A 23,785-nucleotide genomic window follows, 5' to 3' on the forward strand; every position below is an offset into this window, starting at 1 on the left:
TTGATTTTGTTCAAGCAAATATTCAATTAATAATATCATATGTTCCCTTGTATCCTTCAACATAACTGCAGCACAAAACAAATTACTAACCAACAATTTTCCCATTATGGAATTTTTTATTTTATTTTTAACTCAAGGAAAGGAGGGAGACTCTTCTTCTTCACTTCAAAAAAACATGCCATCTTTAATTGGTTTCTTGAACTGGAACTGAGCTTTTATTGTCGACTGAATCTGTACTAGTAGTTTCCTCGGACACTTTGAAGAACGTGTAAGACAATATCAAGTTGTTGATTCCGTCCATTCTTGAATCAGTCTCAAACTCAGGATCAATGTAGAAGAACACCTGCCCAGTTTTTACAACGAAAAAGATAAAGATGAAGGTCTTAGTGGGCTATTTGATTTTGCTCAAGGAATATATCAAGCAGAGCCAAGAAGGAAAGGGTAGTCACCGGCATGTCAATCTGTTCTCCAGGAAGAAGTCGCTGTTCCTCAAAGCAAAAACACTGTATCTTGTTGAAATAAACCCCTGCCTGTGTGTTCCGAGAACCAACGAAAAGATGTATTAAGGGAAATTGATACACTTGATAGTCAATTCACCAAGGCTAATATATTGTTTAAACCTTCATGGGAGTGACATTGTATGTGGAGACTCCGGTTATTGGGGCTGAACTTTTGTTTTCAGCAGTGTAAAAGGCGAGTGCGCTTTCTCCAGGCTTTACTCTCACCTATAACACAATTCCAAAACCACAAGACATATATCAGTTTAAACACACACACACCTACATTAACAAATCACCAATACTCTTCTTGACTTATATATAAAGTCTAAACAAACCTCTCTTTGAGTTGGAGTGAACTTCCACTGCATCCCATCTGCAACATCAGCATTGAACTGCACCACAATCTCCCTGTTTCCGACACAAAAAGTGACTAATAAGCTAGCACCTTCACCATACACACATATTACCAAAAAGAAGACGGTTTATGAATGGGTCCCTTAACACCACCTTTCAGTGACGGTGCCAGAATCTGAATGTCTAGCAATCTTCTCCTCGACAGTCTGTAGTAGTAGTATGAGTCCCAAAAAAAAAAGATTAGGACAGAGACTAAGAATAATCGTGAAAGGAATAGAGAAATGGTTTGACTTGTATATAAAAAATATACCTCTTTGCGTTGAACAGTACCTCCATAACCAGTAGCTTGGCAGAATGTTCGATACAAAGGCACAGCAGCGTAAGTAAGGCCAACCATGCCAAAGACAACAGCAGTGAGATAGTAGAGCATTTTCTTCGATTTGGTTTCTGTTATCGAGTGAGTAGAATACTGGCGATGAGCACCACCACCAAGTAACATGGATTTAGAGTGGGAAAACGAAGATGAGCTTCCCCAAAGCTCTCTCTTGCTTGGGAGATTATGATGATTGCCATTAAAAGCTCCATAACGAGAGCACGGAACAAGAGGCACAGTCCTACACAGGCATCTCTCATAACTCTTAATTTAATACGAATCTTAGGTTGATGATGATAACAAGTGCAAATAAAAAAAGATACAACTTTCGCTGAGGAATTTCAACAAACAGTTAATATGCATTTCAGGGGGGGGTTCATTTTACCTCGATGTTCGATGAATGTTCTCTAAATACGAAGAAAATCGAGTCCCTCTACATGCCTTGGACCATGACATGGCCGAGTCGGAATGGTTTCAATCGATCGACACTACAAAAATACGAATCTGCACGAGAAACACCAACTCAGAAAATATTACTTTGAAAACTAAACTTGTTTTGTCCACTTCCCAATCGTGATCGATTCGACGATGCCAGGAAGAGTGAGGAAGAAGGGAAGAAGACTTACCGGTTAACGAACGACGGCGTTCTCGATTTCGTTGGCGGTTGAGATATCAAAGACGTCGCATGAAATGAAACCATAATAAACACAATAAAGCCTACTATTCAAACAACGACTTGTCTGCTGTCTAAAGAAATAAAAAAAAAGATAATCCCTTTCTTTTCAATTTTTGTTCACTCACATGCGTCCAATTTAATTGTAAGCCCACTTTGTTATGCCGATGGCCCAATTAGGAAGATATACAACATCAATACAACAGTGCATCATAGAGTATTTGGCCATTGGGTTAGATCCAAATTTAGAATTGGTTCATAACACACACACCTAACGTCAATAATACATTCCATCAATTTTGATTCTTTTGTTTTCGCACATCTATAAGCCCAACACCCATCTTACCACGACACGCCTCGCCGTTTCATGGACACATTTCTCATGGCAGTCATGTTCCTTACTGTGATATTATTTTTTTTTTTTGAAAAAAAAAGGGTTAAACCCGGGTCTATTAAAGACACAGACCTAACCCCCGGGTGGAGGTACAGCCCACGGATAGACCCTCTCCTGGGCATTCAAATGAGCCGAAAGCAATAGTCCATATCCGTGTGGCCAGCGGGGTTCGAACCAGGGTTCGCCGTATTGGGTTTAATCCCTCAAGCGCCACTGAACTACCACCACTGGTTCTTACTGTGATATTATTACAAGAGTCAATCGCCGTTTACGTTCAAAAGAATAACTTGCATACTACTGATGTTTGTGACTTATTAATACTTTATCGTGTACAACTATACATTTACATGGTGTAGTATTTTGTATAACAAACCAACAATCATAATACTTGTGAAGTTTTGAAGAACTCGAGACGAGGTACATCTAAACGGAGAGAGTATGTAGCTGTTTTGTAGTCACCCCATGTGAATGTATTATATCTTCGTGGATTCTCCGGCGATACCATTTTCGGCAACGGTGATATTATTGCATCTAACGGCGGTGCCGCAAAATACATCGCTGACATTCGAGATTTTCCTGCCGTGTTCGCCAATACCCTGTGCCTCACGCTAGTAAACCTCCCATTCGTCAATGCCTATTATTTTTTTAACAATATTAATTAGAAAATTAAGTACACAATCTTAATTTGTGACGTTAGTTATTGCATGCGAGGGAAATTGACCTTATTTTTTAAAAAAAATTTAAATACGATTTAACAATAATTAATTGTTTTTAAGAACTTGCTAAAAATGGAAACTTTGTTTTAAAATTACCTGAAGGCAGTCACCGACCAACACGTAGAAGCATGTAGGGTCAGATGGTACAGGGATCCATAAGCCGTCACGTGAGCAAACCTCAAGGCCATCTACGTCGTTGGATCTTAACACCGTCAAGATCTGAGGGTCAGAATGCTCCCCGAAACCTATTTGGCTAAAGCCTCTCAGCGCGTACGGTGCGGGTGGATAGTGATTCAGTCGCAGGATTGAGTCGCTACGGACATCTCTGATTAGCTCACTCACCTTGGTAGATCTCTGGCCCCATAAATTCTCGGCCGTTAGATCAATTATCTCACATGCAAGATCTTTAATGGCGCGTATGTAATCGTTTGTGGCCGAGCTACAAAAGTAAAATATACGTGGCATTTAGTCAGCACGCTCAACAATTGCTGACGCAGAGAGCAAATGTAGTGATAGATATCAATAACAGAGAAAAAGGAAAGGCATGGTCAGAGGAATGTTCGAAAGTGAGGGACCCTACGCTCTTTTTTACAGGTTGTCACTTTAATTATTGAACAAGAAGAATGAATAACAGGTCAAATCTTGATTTATTGACGTTTCGAATCGTGATTCTTTGACGTCCCCGAGTGTTTTTGTGTTCATGCACAATCGTCCATTTATTGACCGAGTCTATTCAATTATTATATCACTTGTGACGTGTCACGTGTGTGTATAATCTTCATCCCAAAATTAATAATAATCTATTTCGAGATATATTTATTTTCCCACAAAACAAATCATAATGTATCACTGAATTTTACAAGAAAGTAGTATTATCTAGAAAGATATCTTAAATTTCGACTACTACGAAAGAAACTGATAAATACAGTATATTGTAGTATACAAAAAATTATGCCACCAAATTAGGGGGGAAATTATATAATTTCAGTTAATCAACCATTTCGCGGTCCAGGTTGCAAAAGCACTTTCACATTAGAAAGGCTTAATATAGGAAAACAAGTGTTGGCATTCTACGTGTAACCACATGCCAATATACTATGAACCAAGAACAAAATCCAACCATCGTAGATTAATGATTACAACAAATTATCAGGTGAACCGGCATTAGGTTGGTACGATTATTTATTTGTACTAAATTAAATACTATAGTATAATATAATAATAATAAAGGAGCAAAGACTGATAATAATTAAAAGCCGTGTCGTTGTTCAAAAAATAAATAATTTAAAGCCGTGTCTTATGGTTTGTTTGTCTGAAATATTAGTATATGTGGGTTATGTCTAATTTGTTTTTTTTTGTATAACTTTGTCTAAATTTTTTTCAGATATAAAATTAAAATGTTATGATGTACGTATGGATAAAGACATGCATTATCATGATATATATAAATGCAAACGTTTAATATGTATTTTTCGTCTCTTTTTGTATGGCAGGAAATAAACTAGGTCCAGTTACCATTATATCTACTTGCAATATATATATATATATATAAATCTTTATAACTTTACAAATTAGAGTTAGTTCAAAACCAGTAATAAATACCAAAAAGGAACAAACTTTGTTATACATACCTGAACTTGAAGGGGTCATCATGTGAGATAGTTTCAGATTTATCAGCGACAGACGTTGGGTTTGCATGGAGAAGAAGATACTCAAGCTCACCCAAGTCTCCATTAAACCCGATGTTCTTGCATCCGTAACCGAATGGACTCGCGGGACCGGCTCGTTGCTTCTCCGTGCCCGGTTTATTAAAGAACTCTTCACCCTCACGCTCAAATCTCCAAATTATCTCCGGTTTAACTCCATGGTTTATCACCTTGAAAAACCCATTAACCTCGCAGGCTTTCGTGATTTCCTCCGATAGTTTTGACCGGTCGAGTGAAGAGAAATCAATCACAGGGAAGTTACATTTCGGCGAGGCTTTCGCCTTCTTTCCGGTGGTTAGAGACGGTGTTGAAGAAGGCAAAACCATGTCCTTTTATTTTCAAACGAAAACAATTTTTTAAAAGAAACAAGTACTAGTAGATAACGAAATCAGGAGGTTTTGATATGAAATAACCCGATACAGAAGAGTAATGTATATATAGTGTATGAGAAGCGCTAGATGAAAGGTAGGTTTGGATAAAATAACTATTTTTAGTTAAAGCAATTTTCGATTTTCTAGTAATGCTATGGTTGCCATACCGTTAATAAATGGGGAAAATAAAAGTAATCGTCTCATCATACATATCGCGTAAGGTGGGCATGCAATCAATGGGGACGGTCGAATTTTCAAAAACAAAATTATTGTCATAATTTTTTTTGTCTATAAGTTATGCATATAACTCCATCAAAAAAATGTTGTAAGAATGTGTATTACAAAAATATGTATATATTCAGCTTAAAATCTCATTTTCAATTGGACCAAAAAATATCTTATTTTCAAGCTAGGTACACTTTTAAATTAGATCTATGAATTTTTTTTTTAGCATTTTATTACATTTGACGACCTAGTTATTATTGAATTTGGGTAGATTAAAATTTGGTGTAGAAAAGTAGTAGATGTTGATGTTTAGTTCTTCAGATAATTTAAAGATTGAGCACTTATAGCCTTAAATTACGGGTTTGGTTAGTCATAATATTGATTTCTTGGTATGCAGTATTACAAAACAAACGCATGAATAGTATAAGCATACCAGTTGATGATTAATTTAGACCATGATTAGCTCCAATCTCTTAACTGAGATTTTTAGTTTCGAGTAATAGACGATTCTTAACCTTTTTTTATATTTTAACTAAGAAAAGCTTAGTCGAATTTTTTTTTAAAAAAGATTAAATCATGAGTTAAGAACCCCGACTAAGAGACGAGTGTTAATCATGCTCTCAAGCCATGTTTATTAGGGGTTTTTAGGGTGGAGTTCTTAGCGTAATATAAGAACCGTCTCTTAATTTTAACTGAAAAACTAAGAATCGTCTCTTAAAACTTTTATTTAAGAGTTGGTTCTTAATTTTTTTTAGTTAAAAGTTAAGATATGGTTCTTATATTATGCTAAGAATCATATTCTAAAAATCTAAAAACCCATGTCAATACATAGTAGTCCGGTCATAAATGCTTGATACTGATAAGTCTGGCAAAGTTAATATTAAATTTTACAACTATAGTTTTAATCATAAGAATTGACGAACAAGTTTTTAAAAAATCTTCAGAATAACTTCATAAAATTGAATGAAAACAAACATATTGAACTGTGATTTCTCCCATTTTCAAGTTAGAGGCATTTAATCATTCAAATATTAAATTTCAATCATGGTTGATAATCTTAAGAGTGCAACAGTGTACAACATGTCATGATTCGTCTTACCATAAGATAGATCTTTCAGATTTTAAGATGTAATATTTTTCTTATGAAGTGGCAAATAAGAAGGGAAGCTTATTTTTGGTCAAAGGGTAGGGAAACTATAAGAGAATCAAATGCTATTTTTATTATAGACGATGCGAGTGGAAAAGAGTTACAATGAATTGGGAAAAGTGAAGCTGGCCCGGGGTAAGGCCACTATGTCGTCACGTAGTGGTCAACCTTGATGGCTCCTATTAGCCGTCCGATTAATAAAGAAATTGCTTTCGTAGCCCATACATATTCTTTTCAATTATTATGTTCTCTCAACTCTCTGTACCAATACCTAGTACCTACCCTTTTTTTTTGTCAACTAGTACCTACCCATTTACTGTATTCTTTATTATGAGACCATCTTTTTCTAAAAAATGGTTTTCCTTTTTGCTTCGTTGTTCTTTTTTTATGTTTGGATAAAAAGCTTTCTATTTTTGGTTCACTGTGTTTTACTAAGCAGAACGATCACTTTCTAGCCAAACGATCGTTAAATACAATGTAAATGATCCATCAATATAATAGCACTAAAATAACATTTTAATCAGTGGACTTTTCGGTTGCGCAAAAAAAAAAAAAAATTAGTGGACTTTTCTCTCTTATTATTTATTCAAATTCTAAATAAATCAACTAATATTTGTTTTTTTTTTTGAAACTTAACTAATGTTTTCTTTTATTGTTTGTTGTATGCATGTCAAGATTTTTCATCGTCCTAATACTAGTCACCTATCTAACAAATCTAACGTTTTTTTCTGTTGTTCTGATGTTAGGTAATTAGGTTCACGGCAACTCAAAAATGGGAAAACACATTTTTTTTTTGTCAATGGGAAAACACATTTTATAAACAACAAATCAAACGACAGAAATGGATAAATCTAATAATTTTAATGCTTATAATATTCAAGATATGCAATATGTAAGAAGGATGGGAGAAAAGTTGAGCAGCGACAGGTTGGATCAACGGAACGTGGCATCTGACACATTAGCCGACATTATCCCATGAATGAAACATACATGTCAGTTACCAAACCTAACTCTATTGCTGTATTAAAAATGTTCTGGTGTGGTGTGGCCATTATGATGAGTAGTGAGTTAAAATGATTATCTTCTGCATTACGTAATACTAAAATATTAACACACTATAAAAAATACATATTTTAAAATGAAAGAAGAACCTGCAGCATGCATTAAGAAACTACTAGTATTTATAGAGAATGGGTTGCTTAAACCGTAATCTGAGCTAATATGTTGGAAGATGAAAAATATGTTTACATGAATAACGCAGCTGACATATAATAAAATGTTGTTAGGATTGAATCATTTTTTAGTATCTTTGCTCGTCGTCAATAAATTGTTTTATCTCATAGTTGGATGATCAAAAACTAAAATGGGCCTAATAAAAAGGTAGAATAGGATATTAATAAAGCCCACGTAAAAAGAGCTCTGTGATATGTAGCCGAAGGAGAGTGTGTCTACAACTGAAAGGATCAAACTGCTTTGCAGCCTAAAGTAAGTCTTGTTCGCCGGTTAAAAGAAGGAAATCTATAATAAAAGCTCTGCGATGAAGAAGAAGATCTAAATAAAGCCGCAAATTCAGATGAAGAAGAGAAACGAAGGTCAACAGAACATTTCTAGTATGAGTTTCTCCAATTAGCCAATTATAGGTTGATGGTGGGTAGTTAGTGAAAAAGGATCTAATTTTTTGGGGTGAAAATGGCAGATTGGCATTGGAAGAGGGAGAGGTGAAGTATTTGCAGAAGATGAGAGAGAGGAAAGTAGGAATCTCAGCTTTGTCGAATAGAACGGGAAAAGCGAAAGCAGCGGAAGGACTAATTAAGGAGAGATAAATAGACACTTGACAACAGTTTGCCATCATTTAATATTAAGCTTAACACTTTCTCCGTATACTCGGTCGGTTTCATGTATTCAAATTATGTAACATTACATTTCAAGAAATCAAGCTTTCATTTACAGTAGTAGCTAGTCCATAGTTATCAGAAGTTAATGTTGCTCTTGAAGCTCTGACCAAACTGCCAGTATGAAGGAACAACGTCGATTGCTGTCTTTATCTTACCGTTACTGGCTTGGATTTTGAAAGAGAGACTTTGTCCGTTAAGGTAAGTAAGGCTTTGCCAATTAGCTCCCCAGTTTCTTGACATGGTCTCCCATTTGTTACTCTTGGAGCCTTTGATCCATACTTGGGATAGATCACCTGCGCCTCCGACATTTGAGATGAGGACAAGCTCGAAGTAATCTCTACCGTTCATGGTGAATCTCATACCTCCGCTTCTTCTACATCCAACCCTACAGACAGTTATAAGAAACTTAGCAACACATATGTAAGTACTGTATATGAATATTGAAATGAGGTGTTAGATTGTTTTTGGGTTACTTTCTATAGAGAACAGGGACGATTCCGGCTCTGTAAATGGCGATGGTCTCAAAAGCAGGCTGAGCCATATCGAAGTGAGGCCTTGGAGGATTGCACCAACCTCCATCATCGTTTGGTAAAGCGTAATTGGGTGGACAGAAGTTAGTAGCTGTGATTGTTATCCATTTCCCTTTAAGACACCATTGTGGCACTTTGGTCGCATCGCACACCATTTGGTAACAACCTCCGCATGATTTGCCGTCGTTGAACAGTGCAGTGCTTAACGCCGCCGTGTTTGTTTTGTAACCATCGGTGTAGAGGTCGCCATATCCACATGCTCCACCTGACCAGATTATAAAAAAAGTTATAGCGGGTGTCTAATTGATTAATTGTTTATTTGCAATTATAAAGACAAGTCAGAAGAGTTTCTTGGAGAAGAAGAAAGAAACCCTAAAACAGGAAGAAAATCAACTAACCCATTGTACCAGAAGCATCACTTCCGCCATAGAAGGTTGCATGAGCTTGCATCCAGCCTGCAGACACAGAGCTGATCATATTCGTGCATAACATCGCGAGGAGGAAGTTGGCAAGGATCGAAAAACAAAAGATGTTCGTCATTTTTCCTTTTAGCTTCTTGTTAAGTGTCTTGTGATCGAAGGGGAAGTGTAATTGATAGAATACAAGTGTTTTGATGAATATACATATGCATAGACGAACAATGCGAGCATTTATAGTGTTGGAAGCATTGAGCTTCCTCCTGATTTCATAATTCTTCAGCATTATTGTTTTTTTTTGTGCGACTAATTGTAATATACTATTTGTATTAGTTAAATTTTATAACATTTCATGACTTCAAGTCTTGAATTACTCAAATTCCGGGGGAACGACTGTAATGATAATATGATATGGCGTTCCATATCATCTTGTGTTAAAAACGACAATACGCAACTGTATCAAGAAACAAATCATTAAGCTATATACGGAATAACACTCTATAAAACCACATGACAAATTTTTCTTAATTTGCGGAGAAAATGTCATTTTGATAAGCTGTCTTCTTTTCACTCGTAAATACCGTTGTACGTTATAGCACAGTTTAATTATATAGTATAAACAATAAGTTCAGTTGTTATTTATTAGTATTGTTTTCTTTATATCTAGTCCGTCTTAAATTTTCTGTTATCAAAACCAAAACAGAGGAATGGATTATAACAAAGTCTCCTATAAATCGTACGTTTTACATCATCTCATTCGTCAACATGGCAAATGGCACATGTACGACGGTAGTACTTTTCAACGTATCCACCAAGAAACAAAACATTGACCAATTAATATTCATCAATGAAACACATTAACTGATTTGTTGAACAAAAACATTGATGATTTTACTCCTAGACTTCTAACATTTATAACCATTCCATGGCTTGAAATACCACTTTTCTACGTGGTTAATATGATTCTCAGGTTTGATTATGCTATTCGATACTAAATATTTTATCAAATAGCTCCCAACCTTTTTTCGGAAGAGAAATTGGTATCGTAAAATAAAAATAGAAATGAGTGTATTTTCTCTTGTGTACGTAATATATCTGTCATCCATGCAGTTAATCATTAGTGGCGCCCTAATATGATGGCATATGTAGAGGTACGTCCTCGCTCTTATGTCACATGGTTCCATTTTTTTTTGGTAATCAACATGTGTACGTAATATTTGCTGTGATAATCTATCTCAAGTCAAGTTGGTAACTTCAGACGAGTTAGCAAGTATAATCAAGAAGTCTTTACTGATAAAGAAGAGAGTTCGGGAAATCTTCAGTCTCCTGGTTTCAGCTTTAGAGGAACAAGTTTTTCAACTTTCTACGCCGGGGCACGAACCGGTATATCTTGTACTAGTGGAGTTTTATTGGAACTTACGACCAACTGAAGGAGGTTTTTATGCAACAAGTTCCTAATACTACTGGGAGTAATCTAGTAAACTGAGAACAACCTCCTCAAGTATCCACACATGCATTGTGCAGAATGAAAACAGTATAAATTAATATGTAAACATGTAAAAACTGAACATGAACAAAAGCTAAAAGGGTATATTTTGTAGTTAATATACTTTTGTTTGGGTTTATTGAAGTCGTTTGATTCTTTTCATTGGAAACAGGAAGCAAATTACATATATTACAGAGAGTGTCGAGACAGAAACACGTCTTTTGTTTTCTGATTTTTAGTTTTAAAATGAGGAAACTAGAACATCATCTGATGTATTAATACCATTAAAGACGTTCCTGTCTGAAGGCAAACCGGCGACAACACCGTGTTCGATTCCACATTCGTTCGTTCCTCTCTTGATCTTGAAGTAACCATCCTGAAATATAATTACACATAGACATCAGACTTGGTGTGTTCCCTCTGGATTCTTGAATGTAATGCAAGGACCTTGAAAAGATAACAAGTAAAAATAAGTTTGATTGGAGAGAAGAGTTACTTACATCACCCCAGCTTCGGTTCCATTGATTTGCAAGCAACTGGTGTAACAATTCAAAAAGAATGTCAGCAACTCTCCAGCCAATAGAAAACTGATACGAGAGTGTGTTTCAAAAGTGGATATCATACCCAATAATCTTCGCCATCATCAGAAGTTCCCCAGCCAATAAGCTTGACAGCATGACCTCCAATGTTTGCACCTGTTATGTGCTTGTACACTCCAGATTTGTAATGCGCAAAGTCCTAGTGGAAACAAAAAAGATTCATGAGAATATGGAGTTCCATATAACAATCACCATGTTTGATCAAATCTTAAAAAACTTTTTGTAACTAACCTCATAAACGGTAAAGGCAACCTCAACAGGTCCGTTTTTGTAAACTTCAGCCATAATGTCTTGAGGGCCATGTCTGACTTTGTAGGCGCTAACACCATAGTGTTTTGATTCACGCCAAAGCTGGTTTCCACTAACACATTTCCTCACACATTTTGGTGTAGGGTAAGCGGGTTCACATCCCGGGTGTGAGCATCCAGTATTGTCAAAGTATGGATCACACTTGAGGAGGAAACCAAACAACATTGCAAACATTCGATAAATATATATCAACCATTCCAATATATATCATATGGAGATGAAACAGAGAACTTTTGTACCTCTTCGGTGACTACACCGTGGTGCTTAAAGTATCGCCACGCGGAAATAGGGTAGCCACCATTACAGCCTTGACCGCAAAGGAATCCACAACATGCTAAGAGATCATTGACTGATAAAGATATATTCTGCATAGGGAACGAACACAAGAATCTTTTTGAAGAGAAAGATGGAATACAATCATCAGTGTTTTTGGCTAGGCATTGGTGTTACCATGTTATATTTGATGCAGAACCTGTCAGACAGTGACTCTACCGCCCCAAATGCCCAGCAAGAACCGCAGTGACCCTAAACAAAAACAAAAGAATGTTTTTTTTTTTTAATGAATCTCAAAACGTATAGTTTAGTATAAATTCCACTAAAATTTTGAGTGTGTTTTTACCTGATCTATAACCGAGGAGGGAGGGAATTTGATAGAAAACATAAGAAGATTCAAGTCAGTATAATATCATGTTTTAAAAGAAAGAAAGAAAGAAAGAGAGAGATAATTGACTGACCTAGGATCCTTCCAATACTGGAGCACTGAGACCAAGCAGTTCTAGCGTCAAATTCTTTAGGAAGCTTGAGAGAGATGTCAATGTCATGGCTTACAACAGGTACGCCTAAGAATTCGTTCTTAGGTGTTGGTTTAACACCGAGGAGGCGCTTAAACTCTGCAACCTGAGCATACATATACAATAAAAAAAAAAGGAAAACAAAAGAGACAAGTCAAGTTTGAGGAACAATGATAAGCGTTAGTATGTATGTATGTATCTATAAATGAGAAAGATGTAAGAAACTGACGGTGGAGTTAGCAAAGCGATCATTGAAAGCAGCTATCCATCCAGCGTTTGGATTCTCATTGACTTCTTTCACAATCTCATTCTACAAAAGTAAGTAGGTCAAAACAATGGACGAGGCAGTTATGAAAATGGGACTTGGATTAAGATTTTTAAAAAAAAAAAACCTGAAGAATTCGTGAAGTTAGCTTCTGCTGGGAAAGATTCTCTGCTGCAATTCCCTGAATAAAATTAAAAACAAAAAAAAAGTCAAAAGACTTTACTTATGATCCAGAAACACTGCTAAAATGTGAGACGCGATCCACAAAAGTTTGAATCCTTTTTAAACAAAAGAGTCAAAACCCAAAACAAAAGGCATCCACAAAAGTCTGGATCTTCGTAAGAAAAACAGGACGATGATAGAGAGATTAAGAAGATGTACCGTATTAATAACCGCTAAAAGTAAGATAGCAGAGGCTAAGTAGACTCTGATGCGATGATGATGTTCAGCCATGAATCTCCCTTCCCCTCCCCTCCTCCTCTGCTAATTCAGTTGCAATGATTTGCCCAGAGACTTTTTTTGAATAAAAGGTATTCAATTCAAAGATGATGATGATCTCTTTTCTAAAATAAAAAAAAAAGAAGAAGAGAAGGGGCTTGAAAATGACACATCATTTAATTTATTTTATTCCAAGGAAGAGAGAGATCTTGGCCGTTCAGTTTATTCCACCAACCATTTTCTTATTATCATAGGCCCTTGATTAAGAGGTTCCGCCAGATTCATGCTATATGACTTGTCAACCTATATGGGCCCTATCTTTTTTTTTTTTTTTTTTGGCAACGTAATATATTAAAATTTAAAAGTTAAGGGGTTACAACCGGAGCTATGCTCCACGATAAGAAGATAAAACCGGAGTTAATTTCAACGGTCAGATGAACAACAAAGAGTACACTAAAACATAAGATAGAAATGTTGGTGGGAGAGGCTAGCTCAGTGTGAAGAAATCCTTGGATGATCTTCACTTGTATCCCTGAAACGAAAGCTCCAACAAGCTTGCCATAGTCGTAAACGACGTTGATACACCCAAGCGAATGGGTTTGTGAGAGGGCTGAACAGTCCAAAGAACATCTAGAACTAGCTAAATAGTTCAGTAAACAAACAGCTCTATCTCCATCAGTGATCTCTGAAAAGACTATGAGAATCTCATAAACATCAGAAAGCAAATTCAGTGAAACGCCCGGTGAACCGGATAGGTCTAACATCATCTCCAGTTCCATAATTGAAATTGACACTACAAAGCGTATGGACACAGACGGAGGGAATTGTGGTAGGAGACCACACGAAAGTACCTTTGGGTTTGGGGAAGGACGATACACAAGAGGGAGGGGCCGGCTAGGTGAACCGGTGCTAAGCATAGATTCGGTGATTTTAGTTATGCACACTGCCCATGTCCACGAGTGAAACCAAATGTATCGTTTGGAAAAAAGGTTGGTAGCTGAACTCCTTGTGGCCAGGCCCAAGCCCATAAGGCCCACTAAGATTAGGGTTTTCCTTTGGCAAATAATCGCACCCAATGCGCCGTCGGAGCATGAGGCGTCGTCGGAGGGAGCTGTCGTCGTGTGTCCGGTGAGCCTAGTCGAGAACGGGCTGAGCACGGAGTACTTGCTGTCCTGTGGGGGTTGAGACGGTGTTACAGAGGGAGAGCCGGGCTTGAAGATAAGAACAGGAGAGAAGCACAAACGCAAAGCACACGGCGTGGTGGTGACGGTGGTGATGGGTCTATCTCGTCGGCGAAAGATTCCGGTTGGAGAAGCGCGGCGACGGGAGACCAGAGTAGGTGAAGTGAGCGATAGATCTGATGGTGGAGGAAGAGACTTGGCTCGTATCAGAGACGGCGTTGCCATGGTGACGAAGAGTCGAACAGATCCGGTGAGCTTACTCACTGACTGAACAGATCCGGCTCTTACCCACGCCCTGAGATGAGAAACGGCTACACAGATCCGAGCAGACGAAATGACGATGAGACGGCGAGCAAGATGAGTGGTGACAGAGCAAGCACAAAGCAAAACGGAAGCGAGGCAGCAGGCGAAAACACAGACTATGAAAATGCTAGGAGAGACGGTAATAACACGGAGATGTAACGGAGAGTCCCGACGCCGGCGAGCTCGAGCTCCTCCGACGCCGGAGAGAAGAGTAGAACGATGGGCCTCGATAGTCGAGCGGGGGAGCTTATGAGAAAGAGTTCATAAAGGTGGATATGGGCCCTATCACGGGCCTACTTTTTGTTTAAGTCTTCGTTCATTTCAACTTGTGGAGGACTTGTAAACGTATTTCCAAAATTCTAGGTCACATGCTTTAATGTTTAGTTTACACATCACAATAAACCTATTTAACGTTACATTCTCAAGTTAATGGAAATCTAGTGCTTTTCGTAATGCTACCATTATTGTCTTGACTTTCTTTTGTTGATGTATAACTCATGATTATTTGCCTTGTATTGTATACGTTTTGTAAACTAACAAATATATCGCATTTCCACCATTATGAAATTTATTTGGTTGGGTTAAATAGAAGAACTGGATTTATACATCTTCGATTTCTACACTCACAACAAGTGAACAAACTGACAAATAATTTAATATAATTAACAGCAAGCATCAACATGCCTCCCAAAATACAAGTTTTAGAAATGAGGCTTAACCAGTACTATAAAATGACATGATTTATTAAAAGTTTTTTTTCTGCTAAAAAAATATCTTAAAAGTTGAATTGAATTGTAAAAACTTGTAAGAAAGGGAAGAACCCATCAATCGTGCCTACAAAAACCCTAACTGGCCTACATATTTGCAGTCTCTTTTAGGTTAGGAATCTAATGAGAGGATGAATTATTTATTTTATTTAACAATAATTATAGCATGTCATTTATTCTCTTTATTCTTACACAACTACTTATCTAGACGTATTACAATATTGCATCCGTGCTTTTCTCTAATACTCTACTTTTATTATTTATATGCAATCTTTTGGATATGAATATACATTTATATAACTTTTCCCAACTATGCCCAATCCTTTTGAGACATACAGTAAAAACTGTATAAATTAATAATCTTGGGACTAAAAAAAGTGTGGAGTAATTTGGATAATAGAAGGGTAGTTTATACAGTAGTATATAACTCAAATCTACAGGAAAATATATATGATCTTTCATGCAAAAAGTTTAACACTTATCTACTTTATATATAGAGACTATATAAAAAAATATTTACCTTAATTTGTGTGCGAATACATGGATTTGTACCTAGATGTATATGTAGGCATACATATAGTAGCAGGCATGCCCACAAAATGTATAGAAAAGTACACGAAGCATGATCTCAGAACTTTAAGCTACCATGTTAAGTGTAAATGATCATTTTCTTACGATAATTAATTCATGTACAAAGTTATGTAGTCAAGAAACTAGTACGTAGTTGTATAGAAACTATAAGCATGTATATTCAACGAATGAATATTGCTATCATTTATTGAGAATCTTAGGACGGAAATCATATTCTCTAAGGATTGCATGCAAAAATGCCACATAAACTATTACTCGTCAAACTATTACTCATCAAACTATTTATACAATTATACATGTGTAAACTACGTATGCATTTATTCAGAGGCATATATGTATAAATGTATATATATAGTAACTGATAAATGATTTGGTGATCTAGCCTCCTAAAAGAACTTATGAGTTTATGAGATCTACAGACATACCTGATTTGGTAAAAATCACTTCAACTTACAATCCAAACCAAACAAAGATATTATCAACCAACGGTTAACAACAAAACAATAATCTAGAATAAGTAAAAAATGGCTGAGAACTTAAATGACTATTTGATCATAAAAAGTCAAACAACGCGAAAAGATACCATACCTTTGTTCTATATATGTATTATAAATTGAATTATTATACCTTCTTCCATAGGTAGCTTCTATTTATTTTCTTTGCCCATAACCTGCAAAATCTCTTTAACCGAACAAAAATTACAAGAGTAACCAAACAAATAAAATAGGACCATTAGAGAGAGAAAAAGAGAGGCTTCTTTGGACCTGCCCATTAGCTTAGAATGTACCATGAAACACTTTGTCAGTGTAGCTAGGGAGATAGGCATAGAGAGTACAAATCATGAAATTTATAAGCTTTTTCCCACGTACGCATCAGTTGCAAACTCAACCTATACTAAAATCTTATAAAAAGAAAAAGGTGATGTTTTATTGACGAAATGATATAGCTAAAGCCAAAAGGCAGTTCACAGTGCCAAGTAGTAATTAAGGCTAGTATAGAATTTATGAAGACGATGAGTAAACAAAGATTCATAATGATAATATGTGGATAGTTAGAGACAGTTTATGACAATCACATATATTTATATACGAAATGAAAAAGATGCGATTTCAACGTGGAGACAAAACCCTAGTGATGAACATCAAGAAACATGTAGAAAACAAAACTCATAACCAAAAACAAACAAACAATGAAGATCGTATTTTCTTCCCATTCACTAGCTGGGATCTAATTCCTTTTGGAAGATCAACTAATGAAATAAAATAAAGAGATATTAAAAAGAAGAGGATGATGAGACTCTTCATGGATTAAAGTCTAGAGAAAGCGAGAAGACTTCCCTTTTTTAGCAAACTGATCACCACCGTCACCATCACCATCACCATTATCATCCTCATCATCATGATCACTAGATAAATTGAGTCGCAGAGCTGAAGAAGAAGAAGAAGCACCCATTTCGCCACGTGGCAACACCCAAGACTCTTCTTGTTGATTATTGTCATTATTACCACATTCCATATTCACCCCAAAGAGCCTTAGTCTCTTACCCGCCATAGAAGGAGGAGGAAGTGGAGGCAATATCACCGGAGTTAATCTCCCGGGAACTACAGGGACTGACTCAATAACCAACGGCTCTGATCCAACAATGCTTCTTTGGTCAAACGGTGAGCCGCCCGTGTAGTAACACCTTCCAGCTAAATTCCCATAAACATACCCTACAAACTCTTGACCATGATTGTTATAATAATACGAACGTTGGTGGTTCAAGCTCCGGTGAATGGGAACGGTATTATATTCCGGCAATGGATGGAATCTGTTGAAACATTGAGAAGTGGTCGGAAAATTGAAGTTAAAACCGAAGTTACCAAACTGATTATGTGTTTGAGCGACGCTCATCATGTTGGGTCTATGCCTCCAATCGATGTATAGTTTCAATCTTTTGGACTCATCTCCGATCCCTCGCTGGAAAGAGACGATGTCTCCAGCGTCGAGCTTTTTCTCTTTGACGAAACGGCTCCATCCTTTGGTTATCACGTAGCTCTGGCTAGAGTTCCAGTACGAGTAACGGAATCTCCACATCTTGCCGTTTCTGTCTTGGAAATTCAACAGCGTGCCGTTTTGGTTGTTTGATGAGTCTAGTGGAAAATACCTCTCCGCGTGTTGTTTAGGTATTACTAGTCGGTTGAGTTTTCCGACGTCGCTTGGTGTTACCACTTTGTCGAACATGTGCTCTTTCTCCGGCTGCGGTATCGTCATCATCATCGGGAAGTTGCTGTCGTTTCCGGTTCCGGAGCTACTGCTTGCTCCGATGTTGGAGTTTAATTCTTGGTCTCTGTCTTGTTCTTGGTCGGAGTTTGTTGCCGGAGCTAAGGATAGATCCATGAGATGGAGAAACCTTGATTTATAAGATGGTTTCTTGAATCAAAATTGAACCTTCTTTGTTGTTGTTCTTGCCAAACTCTTCCTACTCTTGTCTTGAGATTTTTGAGTTGGGTCTTAATTAGTGTTTCTTCATCAAGATTACTCTTTCTTCCTTTCTTGAGATGGGTCTTAGTGAATCTTCATGAAGGTTAAACATCTCTCTTGTTGCTCTAGTTGAACTGATGAATTGTTGATGTTGTTGTTCATAGTCATTGCTGCTGATAGGTCAACTCGAGATCTTCAACATACATATTAGATAGATGGTATTTAATTAAAAGACCAAACGAAACGAAAATCCAACCACACAATTATACAAGGGGGTATAGATGAATTAATGGAAAAAATCAAAGAATATATTAAAAGAAGGGAAGAAGAAAATTAAAGTTCTGGCCGGTGTGGTCTCACCTTATAATATAAGAGAGAGAGATGCTGAACTTGAAATTTTCTTTTCTCTTCTTGGTTCGGTTGGTTCTTTCCTTTTCTTCTTTGACCAAAAAAAAATTAGAGGAATATGAAAACCCTAGAATCGAAACCAAACTTGATAATTTATATTCCTCTAATCGAAACCAAATTAGAGGAATATAAATTATCTTCTCGTTGATGACTCTCAAATGAAACCAATGAAATAGAAAAATTAAAGCCAATCGGGACTTGGAACTCAAATTGCGTTCTTACCAAACTAGAGGATCTCTCTTTCTATCTCTTTAGAGGATGGAGGAAAAATGGTGGCTTGAGAATAGTTCTTAACAGAGTTTTAAGGCTTAGAGAGAGAGAGAGAGAGAGAGAGAGAGAGAGAGAGAGAGAGAGATTAGTACCGTGTATTGCGTAGGGGCCCATGAGTGATATGGTTCGGGTCATGTGAGCTTCTTGTCCTTTTCATTAGGCTTCGAGTTAGCTCTTTATACTGAAATTTCAAATATGTACATGCGTTTGTAGTTGTCCACGAAGTGCTATTGTTCGAGATTCCGTTAATCTTCTCTTTTTGTATTAGACTGAGTATTTTTTTTTTTTGGTATTATTGTTGTGGAAAAATCAGGCGATTTGGTATTTGTATTAAAATTTTGTTTTAGTGACAAATTGTTGTTCTTTTGCACTAATTAAAGAAATTTGAGTCTATGTTTAGATTTTGTAAGTTGGCACTTAGCACTAGTGAAAGTGGTCTCTGTTTATATATGTATAGATTCCTGTTTATATATAATATGTATATATCACACATGAGAAAATGAATACACATTTGTCACTATAGATAAATAATTTATAAAACAATATAAACATATGCATGCACGCATTTGATCACATTAAATTAATTATAATCCTCACCTACTACTACTCCAGTTGTTGGCATCATGTCATGATTCCTTAAACATGTGTATGCTTAATATGATTTTTTTTCACAAAGAACCCTGACAAAGAAACTATATATGTGATCCAAGCAATCAAACCATTTTCTGAAAACATTTTCACTTGCGTTTTAAAAAAGAAAAATGGTGTATCTTATGAAATAAAACATGGCCCATATTATGAAAATACGCTAGTTAATAAAACATATGCTGATTAACCATAATTTTTTTTTTGGTTGTTCATGTACTGTATATATATTATGATTATTATCTAATAACGTTCATCGATCATCAACTTCTGCCATATCAGTAAACTATGTAGTCAGTTTTATCGATCATCCAATTGATAATTTGATCGATTAGGTTAAAACGGTGTACTGTTGAACCATAAATACAACAAAAATTAAAGAAAGAAAAAAAAACTCAATGAAACATGTATAATATTGAGGGATTATGTAAATAATATCCACTGTTAATGGTTTTAACCGCTCAGCACGCAATACTGTCGATTTACTTAATCATGCCAATGAAAATCAGTGATGAATAGGAGTAATACTATAATAACTCTTAATGTTATTGTAAACTTTGTTTAGCGATATATTGTCAGAGTGAGTCACGTGGATTTCAGTCTAATGAGGAATTAAGTAATTAAGATTTGACTATGTAAGAAAAAATGTAACTAGCTCTAAAAAAATGTAACTAATTTCTCAAATTAATTATGCAATTATAGTTTACACATCACAAGGGGGAAGTAGGTTTGGTTGCTGATGTGTCCATGTTTTTGTGGTCCAAAATTTCAATCATATACATTAATCACATAGAAAACATGATTAATCACGTTGTTAAAAAAACATGATTAATCACATACGTAAATGTGTCCGATTTAATATCATCTCTCAAATAATATGTCAATCTCTAATCTCTAGCGTTTTTCATACATTAGTTAAAATTAGAATATATGGTTAAGTATGAGATGTATGGTGTGCGCATATGGTTTGAATAACATGGTTAAAGTTGGATTGAAAGGGGAAGCAAACATAAACGACAAGGGTAGCGAGAAGGTGAAGTGTTACAATTTCACAACAGTAAACATGAAATAGAGTAAGGACCACTTCTCACTACTCTCTCACTAGAGTTTGTCACAAGCATCCTCACATTTTTTGTACCCCCACACTTCCCGATCTCTTTCACACCTATTTTCTTTATTAATAATTAGTATTTGCATGTGTTACAAAAAAAATTAGTATTTGCATATTTTGTGTATGTGTTGTGTATGTGTCTTTTTATCAACTTGGAAGATCTTGAGCCATTGGGACTTTTATATATAATTTTAAGGTTCTACACAACGTATTACGTACTGTCATGTAGCCATAGAGAAACTATAAGAACCTGGTCCTTTTTTAAAGCTGCCCTGTAAAAAAAAACTAAGGTATGTGATATAGTGGGGCTTAATTCTCATAAATACTTTACTGTTAACATATTTTAACTATCATTGATTTAATATTAAATTTGCGAAAGAATTTAAAATTATTTTAAATATAGTAAATATGAGTTGACTTCAACTTTCTAATAAATGTATATAAAACAAAATATAAAATTTAATAAATAAAAGTTGGGTAAAATCTTAAAAGTATCATATTTTATGTTTTGTCGCTGCATATATATGTTGACCAAAAAAAAAGTTACTAATATATGAGCGTATATATAGTCATAGAGAGATGGATCGTTATCAGCAGTAGGGGAAGAATAGAGTCCATTTGCATGGAGCGGGTGTATGTGATGTTGATGATGGCAACTGTCATGTGTGCCCCCAAGTGTAGGAGACTTAATTAGTTTAAATTATATACATACATGCACAATTCTAATCACCTCCAAACGAGCATATTTAATATATCTAAAATAATTTTATACTACATGCTTCAAGCTGATTAGAGTTTCATAAATAGTCACTTTATCTATCTTATTAAAACTCAAGTACAAAATCTATCTTATTAAAACTCAAGTACAAAATTGGATTGTTTGGAGACTTGAATAGGACTTTTAAAAATTTGGAGTGTTTGGAAACATGGATTGCAGTCTTTTAAAAAAAAATATTTTTGTTTGAAAACAAAGATAGTAGTATTAAGAAAAAAAAGTAATGGGCTTATGTTTTTTTAAAAAATTGAAAGTTATCTAGGCCACTTTTAAAATATACCAAAATGGGTCAATCTAATTACCTAAAAAATTTTTTTCTAAACTAACCATAAAACAAAATTTAAACTTTATATACATATTTCAAATCAAAATAATAATTCAAATTTGATTTATATCAAAAATTGATTCAAAAATATACATATATTCAAAAATTGATTTTTACTAAACTATTTTTCAATAACCATTATAAAAAAATATTGGCAATATATATAAGAAAAATATAATACAAAGCCCAATTTGAAATACCAACTCAAATTATGGTTTTCATATTTCATATTAAGTTTTAAAAATATAATATATGTAATTATTTATATGATGGTATGTATAAAATACTATTAATTATATGATTACTTATATGATGGTACATATAAAATACGATTAATTATATGATGATAAAATACAATATATAATAATGACTAGGGATGGGCTTTTGGATACCATACGGGTTTAGTTCTGATCGGTTTGTATTTTGAATTTTCGGGGTCAAAGATTTCAGCCTTATTAGAATGTTTCTAAATTTTGGTTTGAGTTCGATTTGGATCTTTGCGGGTTTGGTTTGGGTTTGGATAACTAATTTAAATTATTTTTAAAGTCTTAAATCATTATATATTTTAAATTTCTCAAAATGTATAAATAAAATAATATATTACGTATAAATTTGAATAACATATGTCATAATACTTAAGCTTAACATATCAATTGGCTTGATTTAAAATTTTGGATACGAAATCAATAATTATTTTAAGTATTTTTGGTGATTTGAGTATACTTTAACTATTTCAGATATTTACTTTTGACTATCTATATATATTTTCAAGTATTTAAACTAATTTAAAAGTATCATTTTTGATGTTTTATATACGTTAAATCTAAAAATAATTAATATATATAAGTATATAAATCTATTTTTAGATAAATTCGGATACCCAAATACTTCGGTTCGGATCAGATTCGGTTCTCTAAATAACAAATTTTGAATAATTAGAATATTTAATCAATTTATGTTTGGGTTTGGTACTATATCTTTGGATCGGTATCGGTTATGTTCCTCGGATTCATTTTTCCAAATCCTAATAATTACATGAAAAACAAATATCAACATATTTTTCAAAATATACACCCGCGCGCCTGCGCGGGTCAAAATCTAGTTTAGTGTTATAGTTGGAGATGATAATTAGATTTCAATACCAAACATCAAATTTGATGTAATTATTTTACCAAATTTTTTTTTGATGTAATTTCAACAAAAAAATTTGGTGGTTTTTTTTTTTGCTAAAGCTAAAAAAAATAAAAATAAATAATTGGTGTTTTGAAGTTATCTTTAGAGCTAAACATTAAAAACAAAACGAGACAAGTGGTGGGCTACATAAAAACAAACCCTAATCACCAAGCTCTCCTTTATTCGTTTACGATTTAAAAACAAAAAAAACTTATGAATTATATGGTAAATCTTACTCGAAATAACATTTTCTTGATATTGATTAATTTTCATCACACCCAGAAAATAGAAATATGAAGTTCTAAACTGAGGCATGGGAAAATTATATAAAATGAAATGTAGATGGATAGAGTCGTCCCACACTTTTGGTCCACAATGAATACCGTTGGAGGCTTCGCAGGCTTTTGTTCTGTCATTGTCTCTCTTTCTCCCTTCAAATTTCCGATTTTATTTTGTTGGTTTGCACCAATACAAAATAAGTTGTATATAGAGCCATGCATTTAAACCGACCCATATTGTAGATGTGTCAAGGAAGGAGGAGCGGCGCATGCAAAGAGGTTTACATTTTGGGTAAGAGTGAGTACA

General features: G+C 35.1%; 6 protein-coding genes across 8 annotated transcripts; all 6 read right to left on the reverse strand.

The window, feature by feature from the left end:
* Positions 1-4: 4 nt before the first annotated feature.
* LOC106399327 (cytochrome c oxidase assembly protein COX11, mitochondrial) lies at positions 5-2,008 on the reverse strand. The gene is made up of 8 exons (XM_013839800.3): positions 1,854-2,008; positions 1,613-1,731; positions 1,165-1,468; positions 1,008-1,060; positions 836-908; positions 621-725; positions 450-530; positions 5-343 (listed from the first exon to the last, which is right to left on the reverse strand). Exons 2-8 carry the CDS (start codon positions 1,681-1,683, stop codon positions 185-187), a joined length of 846 nt encoding a protein of 281 aa, XP_013695254.1. The 5' UTR covers positions 1,684-1,731; positions 1,854-2,008; the 3' UTR covers positions 5-184.
* Positions 2,009-2,595: 587 nt separating this feature from the next.
* Positions 2,596-5,227, reverse strand: LOC106398652 (gibberellin 2-beta-dioxygenase 6-like). 2 transcript variants are annotated; one of them, XM_048771689.1, is made up of 3 exons: positions 4,642-5,227; positions 3,107-3,449; positions 2,596-2,928 (listed from the first exon to the last, which is right to left on the reverse strand). In XM_048771689.1, the coding sequence occupies exons 1-3, from the start codon at positions 5,040-5,042 to the stop codon at positions 2,674-2,676; spliced, it is 999 nt and encodes a 332-aa protein (XP_048627646.1). In that variant the 5' UTR covers positions 5,043-5,227; the 3' UTR covers positions 2,596-2,673.
* A 2,884-nt stretch (positions 5,228-8,111) lies between these two features.
* Positions 8,112-9,312, reverse strand: LOC125596612 (putative expansin-A17). The gene is made up of 3 exons (XM_048771700.1): positions 9,292-9,312; positions 8,828-9,183; positions 8,112-8,739 (listed from the first exon to the last, which is right to left on the reverse strand). Exons 1-3 carry the CDS (start codon positions 9,310-9,312, stop codon positions 8,430-8,432), a joined length of 687 nt encoding a protein of 228 aa, XP_048627657.1. The 3' UTR covers positions 8,112-8,429.
* A 1,558-nt stretch (positions 9,313-10,870) lies between these two features.
* Positions 10,871-13,432, reverse strand: LOC125596607 (cathepsin B-like protease 2). The gene is made up of 11 exons (XM_048771690.1): positions 13,132-13,432; positions 12,878-12,931; positions 12,715-12,795; positions 12,429-12,591; positions 12,314-12,318; positions 12,145-12,219; positions 11,934-12,059; positions 11,617-11,835; positions 11,411-11,524; positions 11,287-11,322; positions 10,871-11,162 (listed from the first exon to the last, which is right to left on the reverse strand). Exons 1-11 carry the CDS (start codon positions 13,201-13,203, stop codon positions 11,028-11,030), a joined length of 1,080 nt encoding a protein of 359 aa, XP_048627647.1. The 5' UTR covers positions 13,204-13,432; the 3' UTR covers positions 10,871-11,027.
* Positions 13,433-13,500: 68 nt separating this feature from the next.
* Positions 13,501-15,118, reverse strand: LOC125596608. Of its 2 annotated transcripts, none has more exons than XM_048771692.1 (2): positions 14,040-15,118; positions 13,501-13,873 (listed from the first exon to the last, which is right to left on the reverse strand). In XM_048771692.1, exons 1-2 carry the CDS (start codon positions 14,592-14,594, stop codon positions 13,838-13,840), a joined length of 591 nt encoding a protein of 196 aa, XP_048627649.1. In that variant the 5' UTR covers positions 14,595-15,118; the 3' UTR covers positions 13,501-13,837. The 2 variants fall into 2 exon arrangements, with proteins under 2 accessions (XP_048627649.1, XP_048627648.1); XM_048771691.1 differs by having other exon boundaries at positions 13,501-13,882.
* Positions 15,119-17,043: 1,925 nt separating this feature from the next.
* LOC106409320 (B3 domain-containing transcription factor NGA3-like) lies at positions 17,044-19,232 on the reverse strand. The gene is made up of 2 exons (XM_013849970.3): positions 18,854-19,232; positions 17,044-18,686 (listed from the first exon to the last, which is right to left on the reverse strand). The coding sequence occupies exon 2, from the start codon at positions 18,407-18,409 to the stop codon at positions 17,345-17,347; it is 1,065 nt and encodes a 354-aa protein (XP_013705424.2). The 5' UTR covers positions 18,410-18,686; positions 18,854-19,232; the 3' UTR covers positions 17,044-17,344.
* Positions 19,233-23,785: the final 4,553 nt, after the last annotated feature.

Source organism: Brassica napus, unplaced genomic scaffold, assembly GCF_020379485.1.
Source record: "Brassica napus cultivar Da-Ae unplaced genomic scaffold, Da-Ae ScsIHWf_1243;HRSCAF=1776, whole genome shotgun sequence".
Lineage (NCBI taxonomy): Eukaryota > Viridiplantae > Streptophyta > Magnoliopsida > Brassicales > Brassicaceae > Brassica > Brassica napus.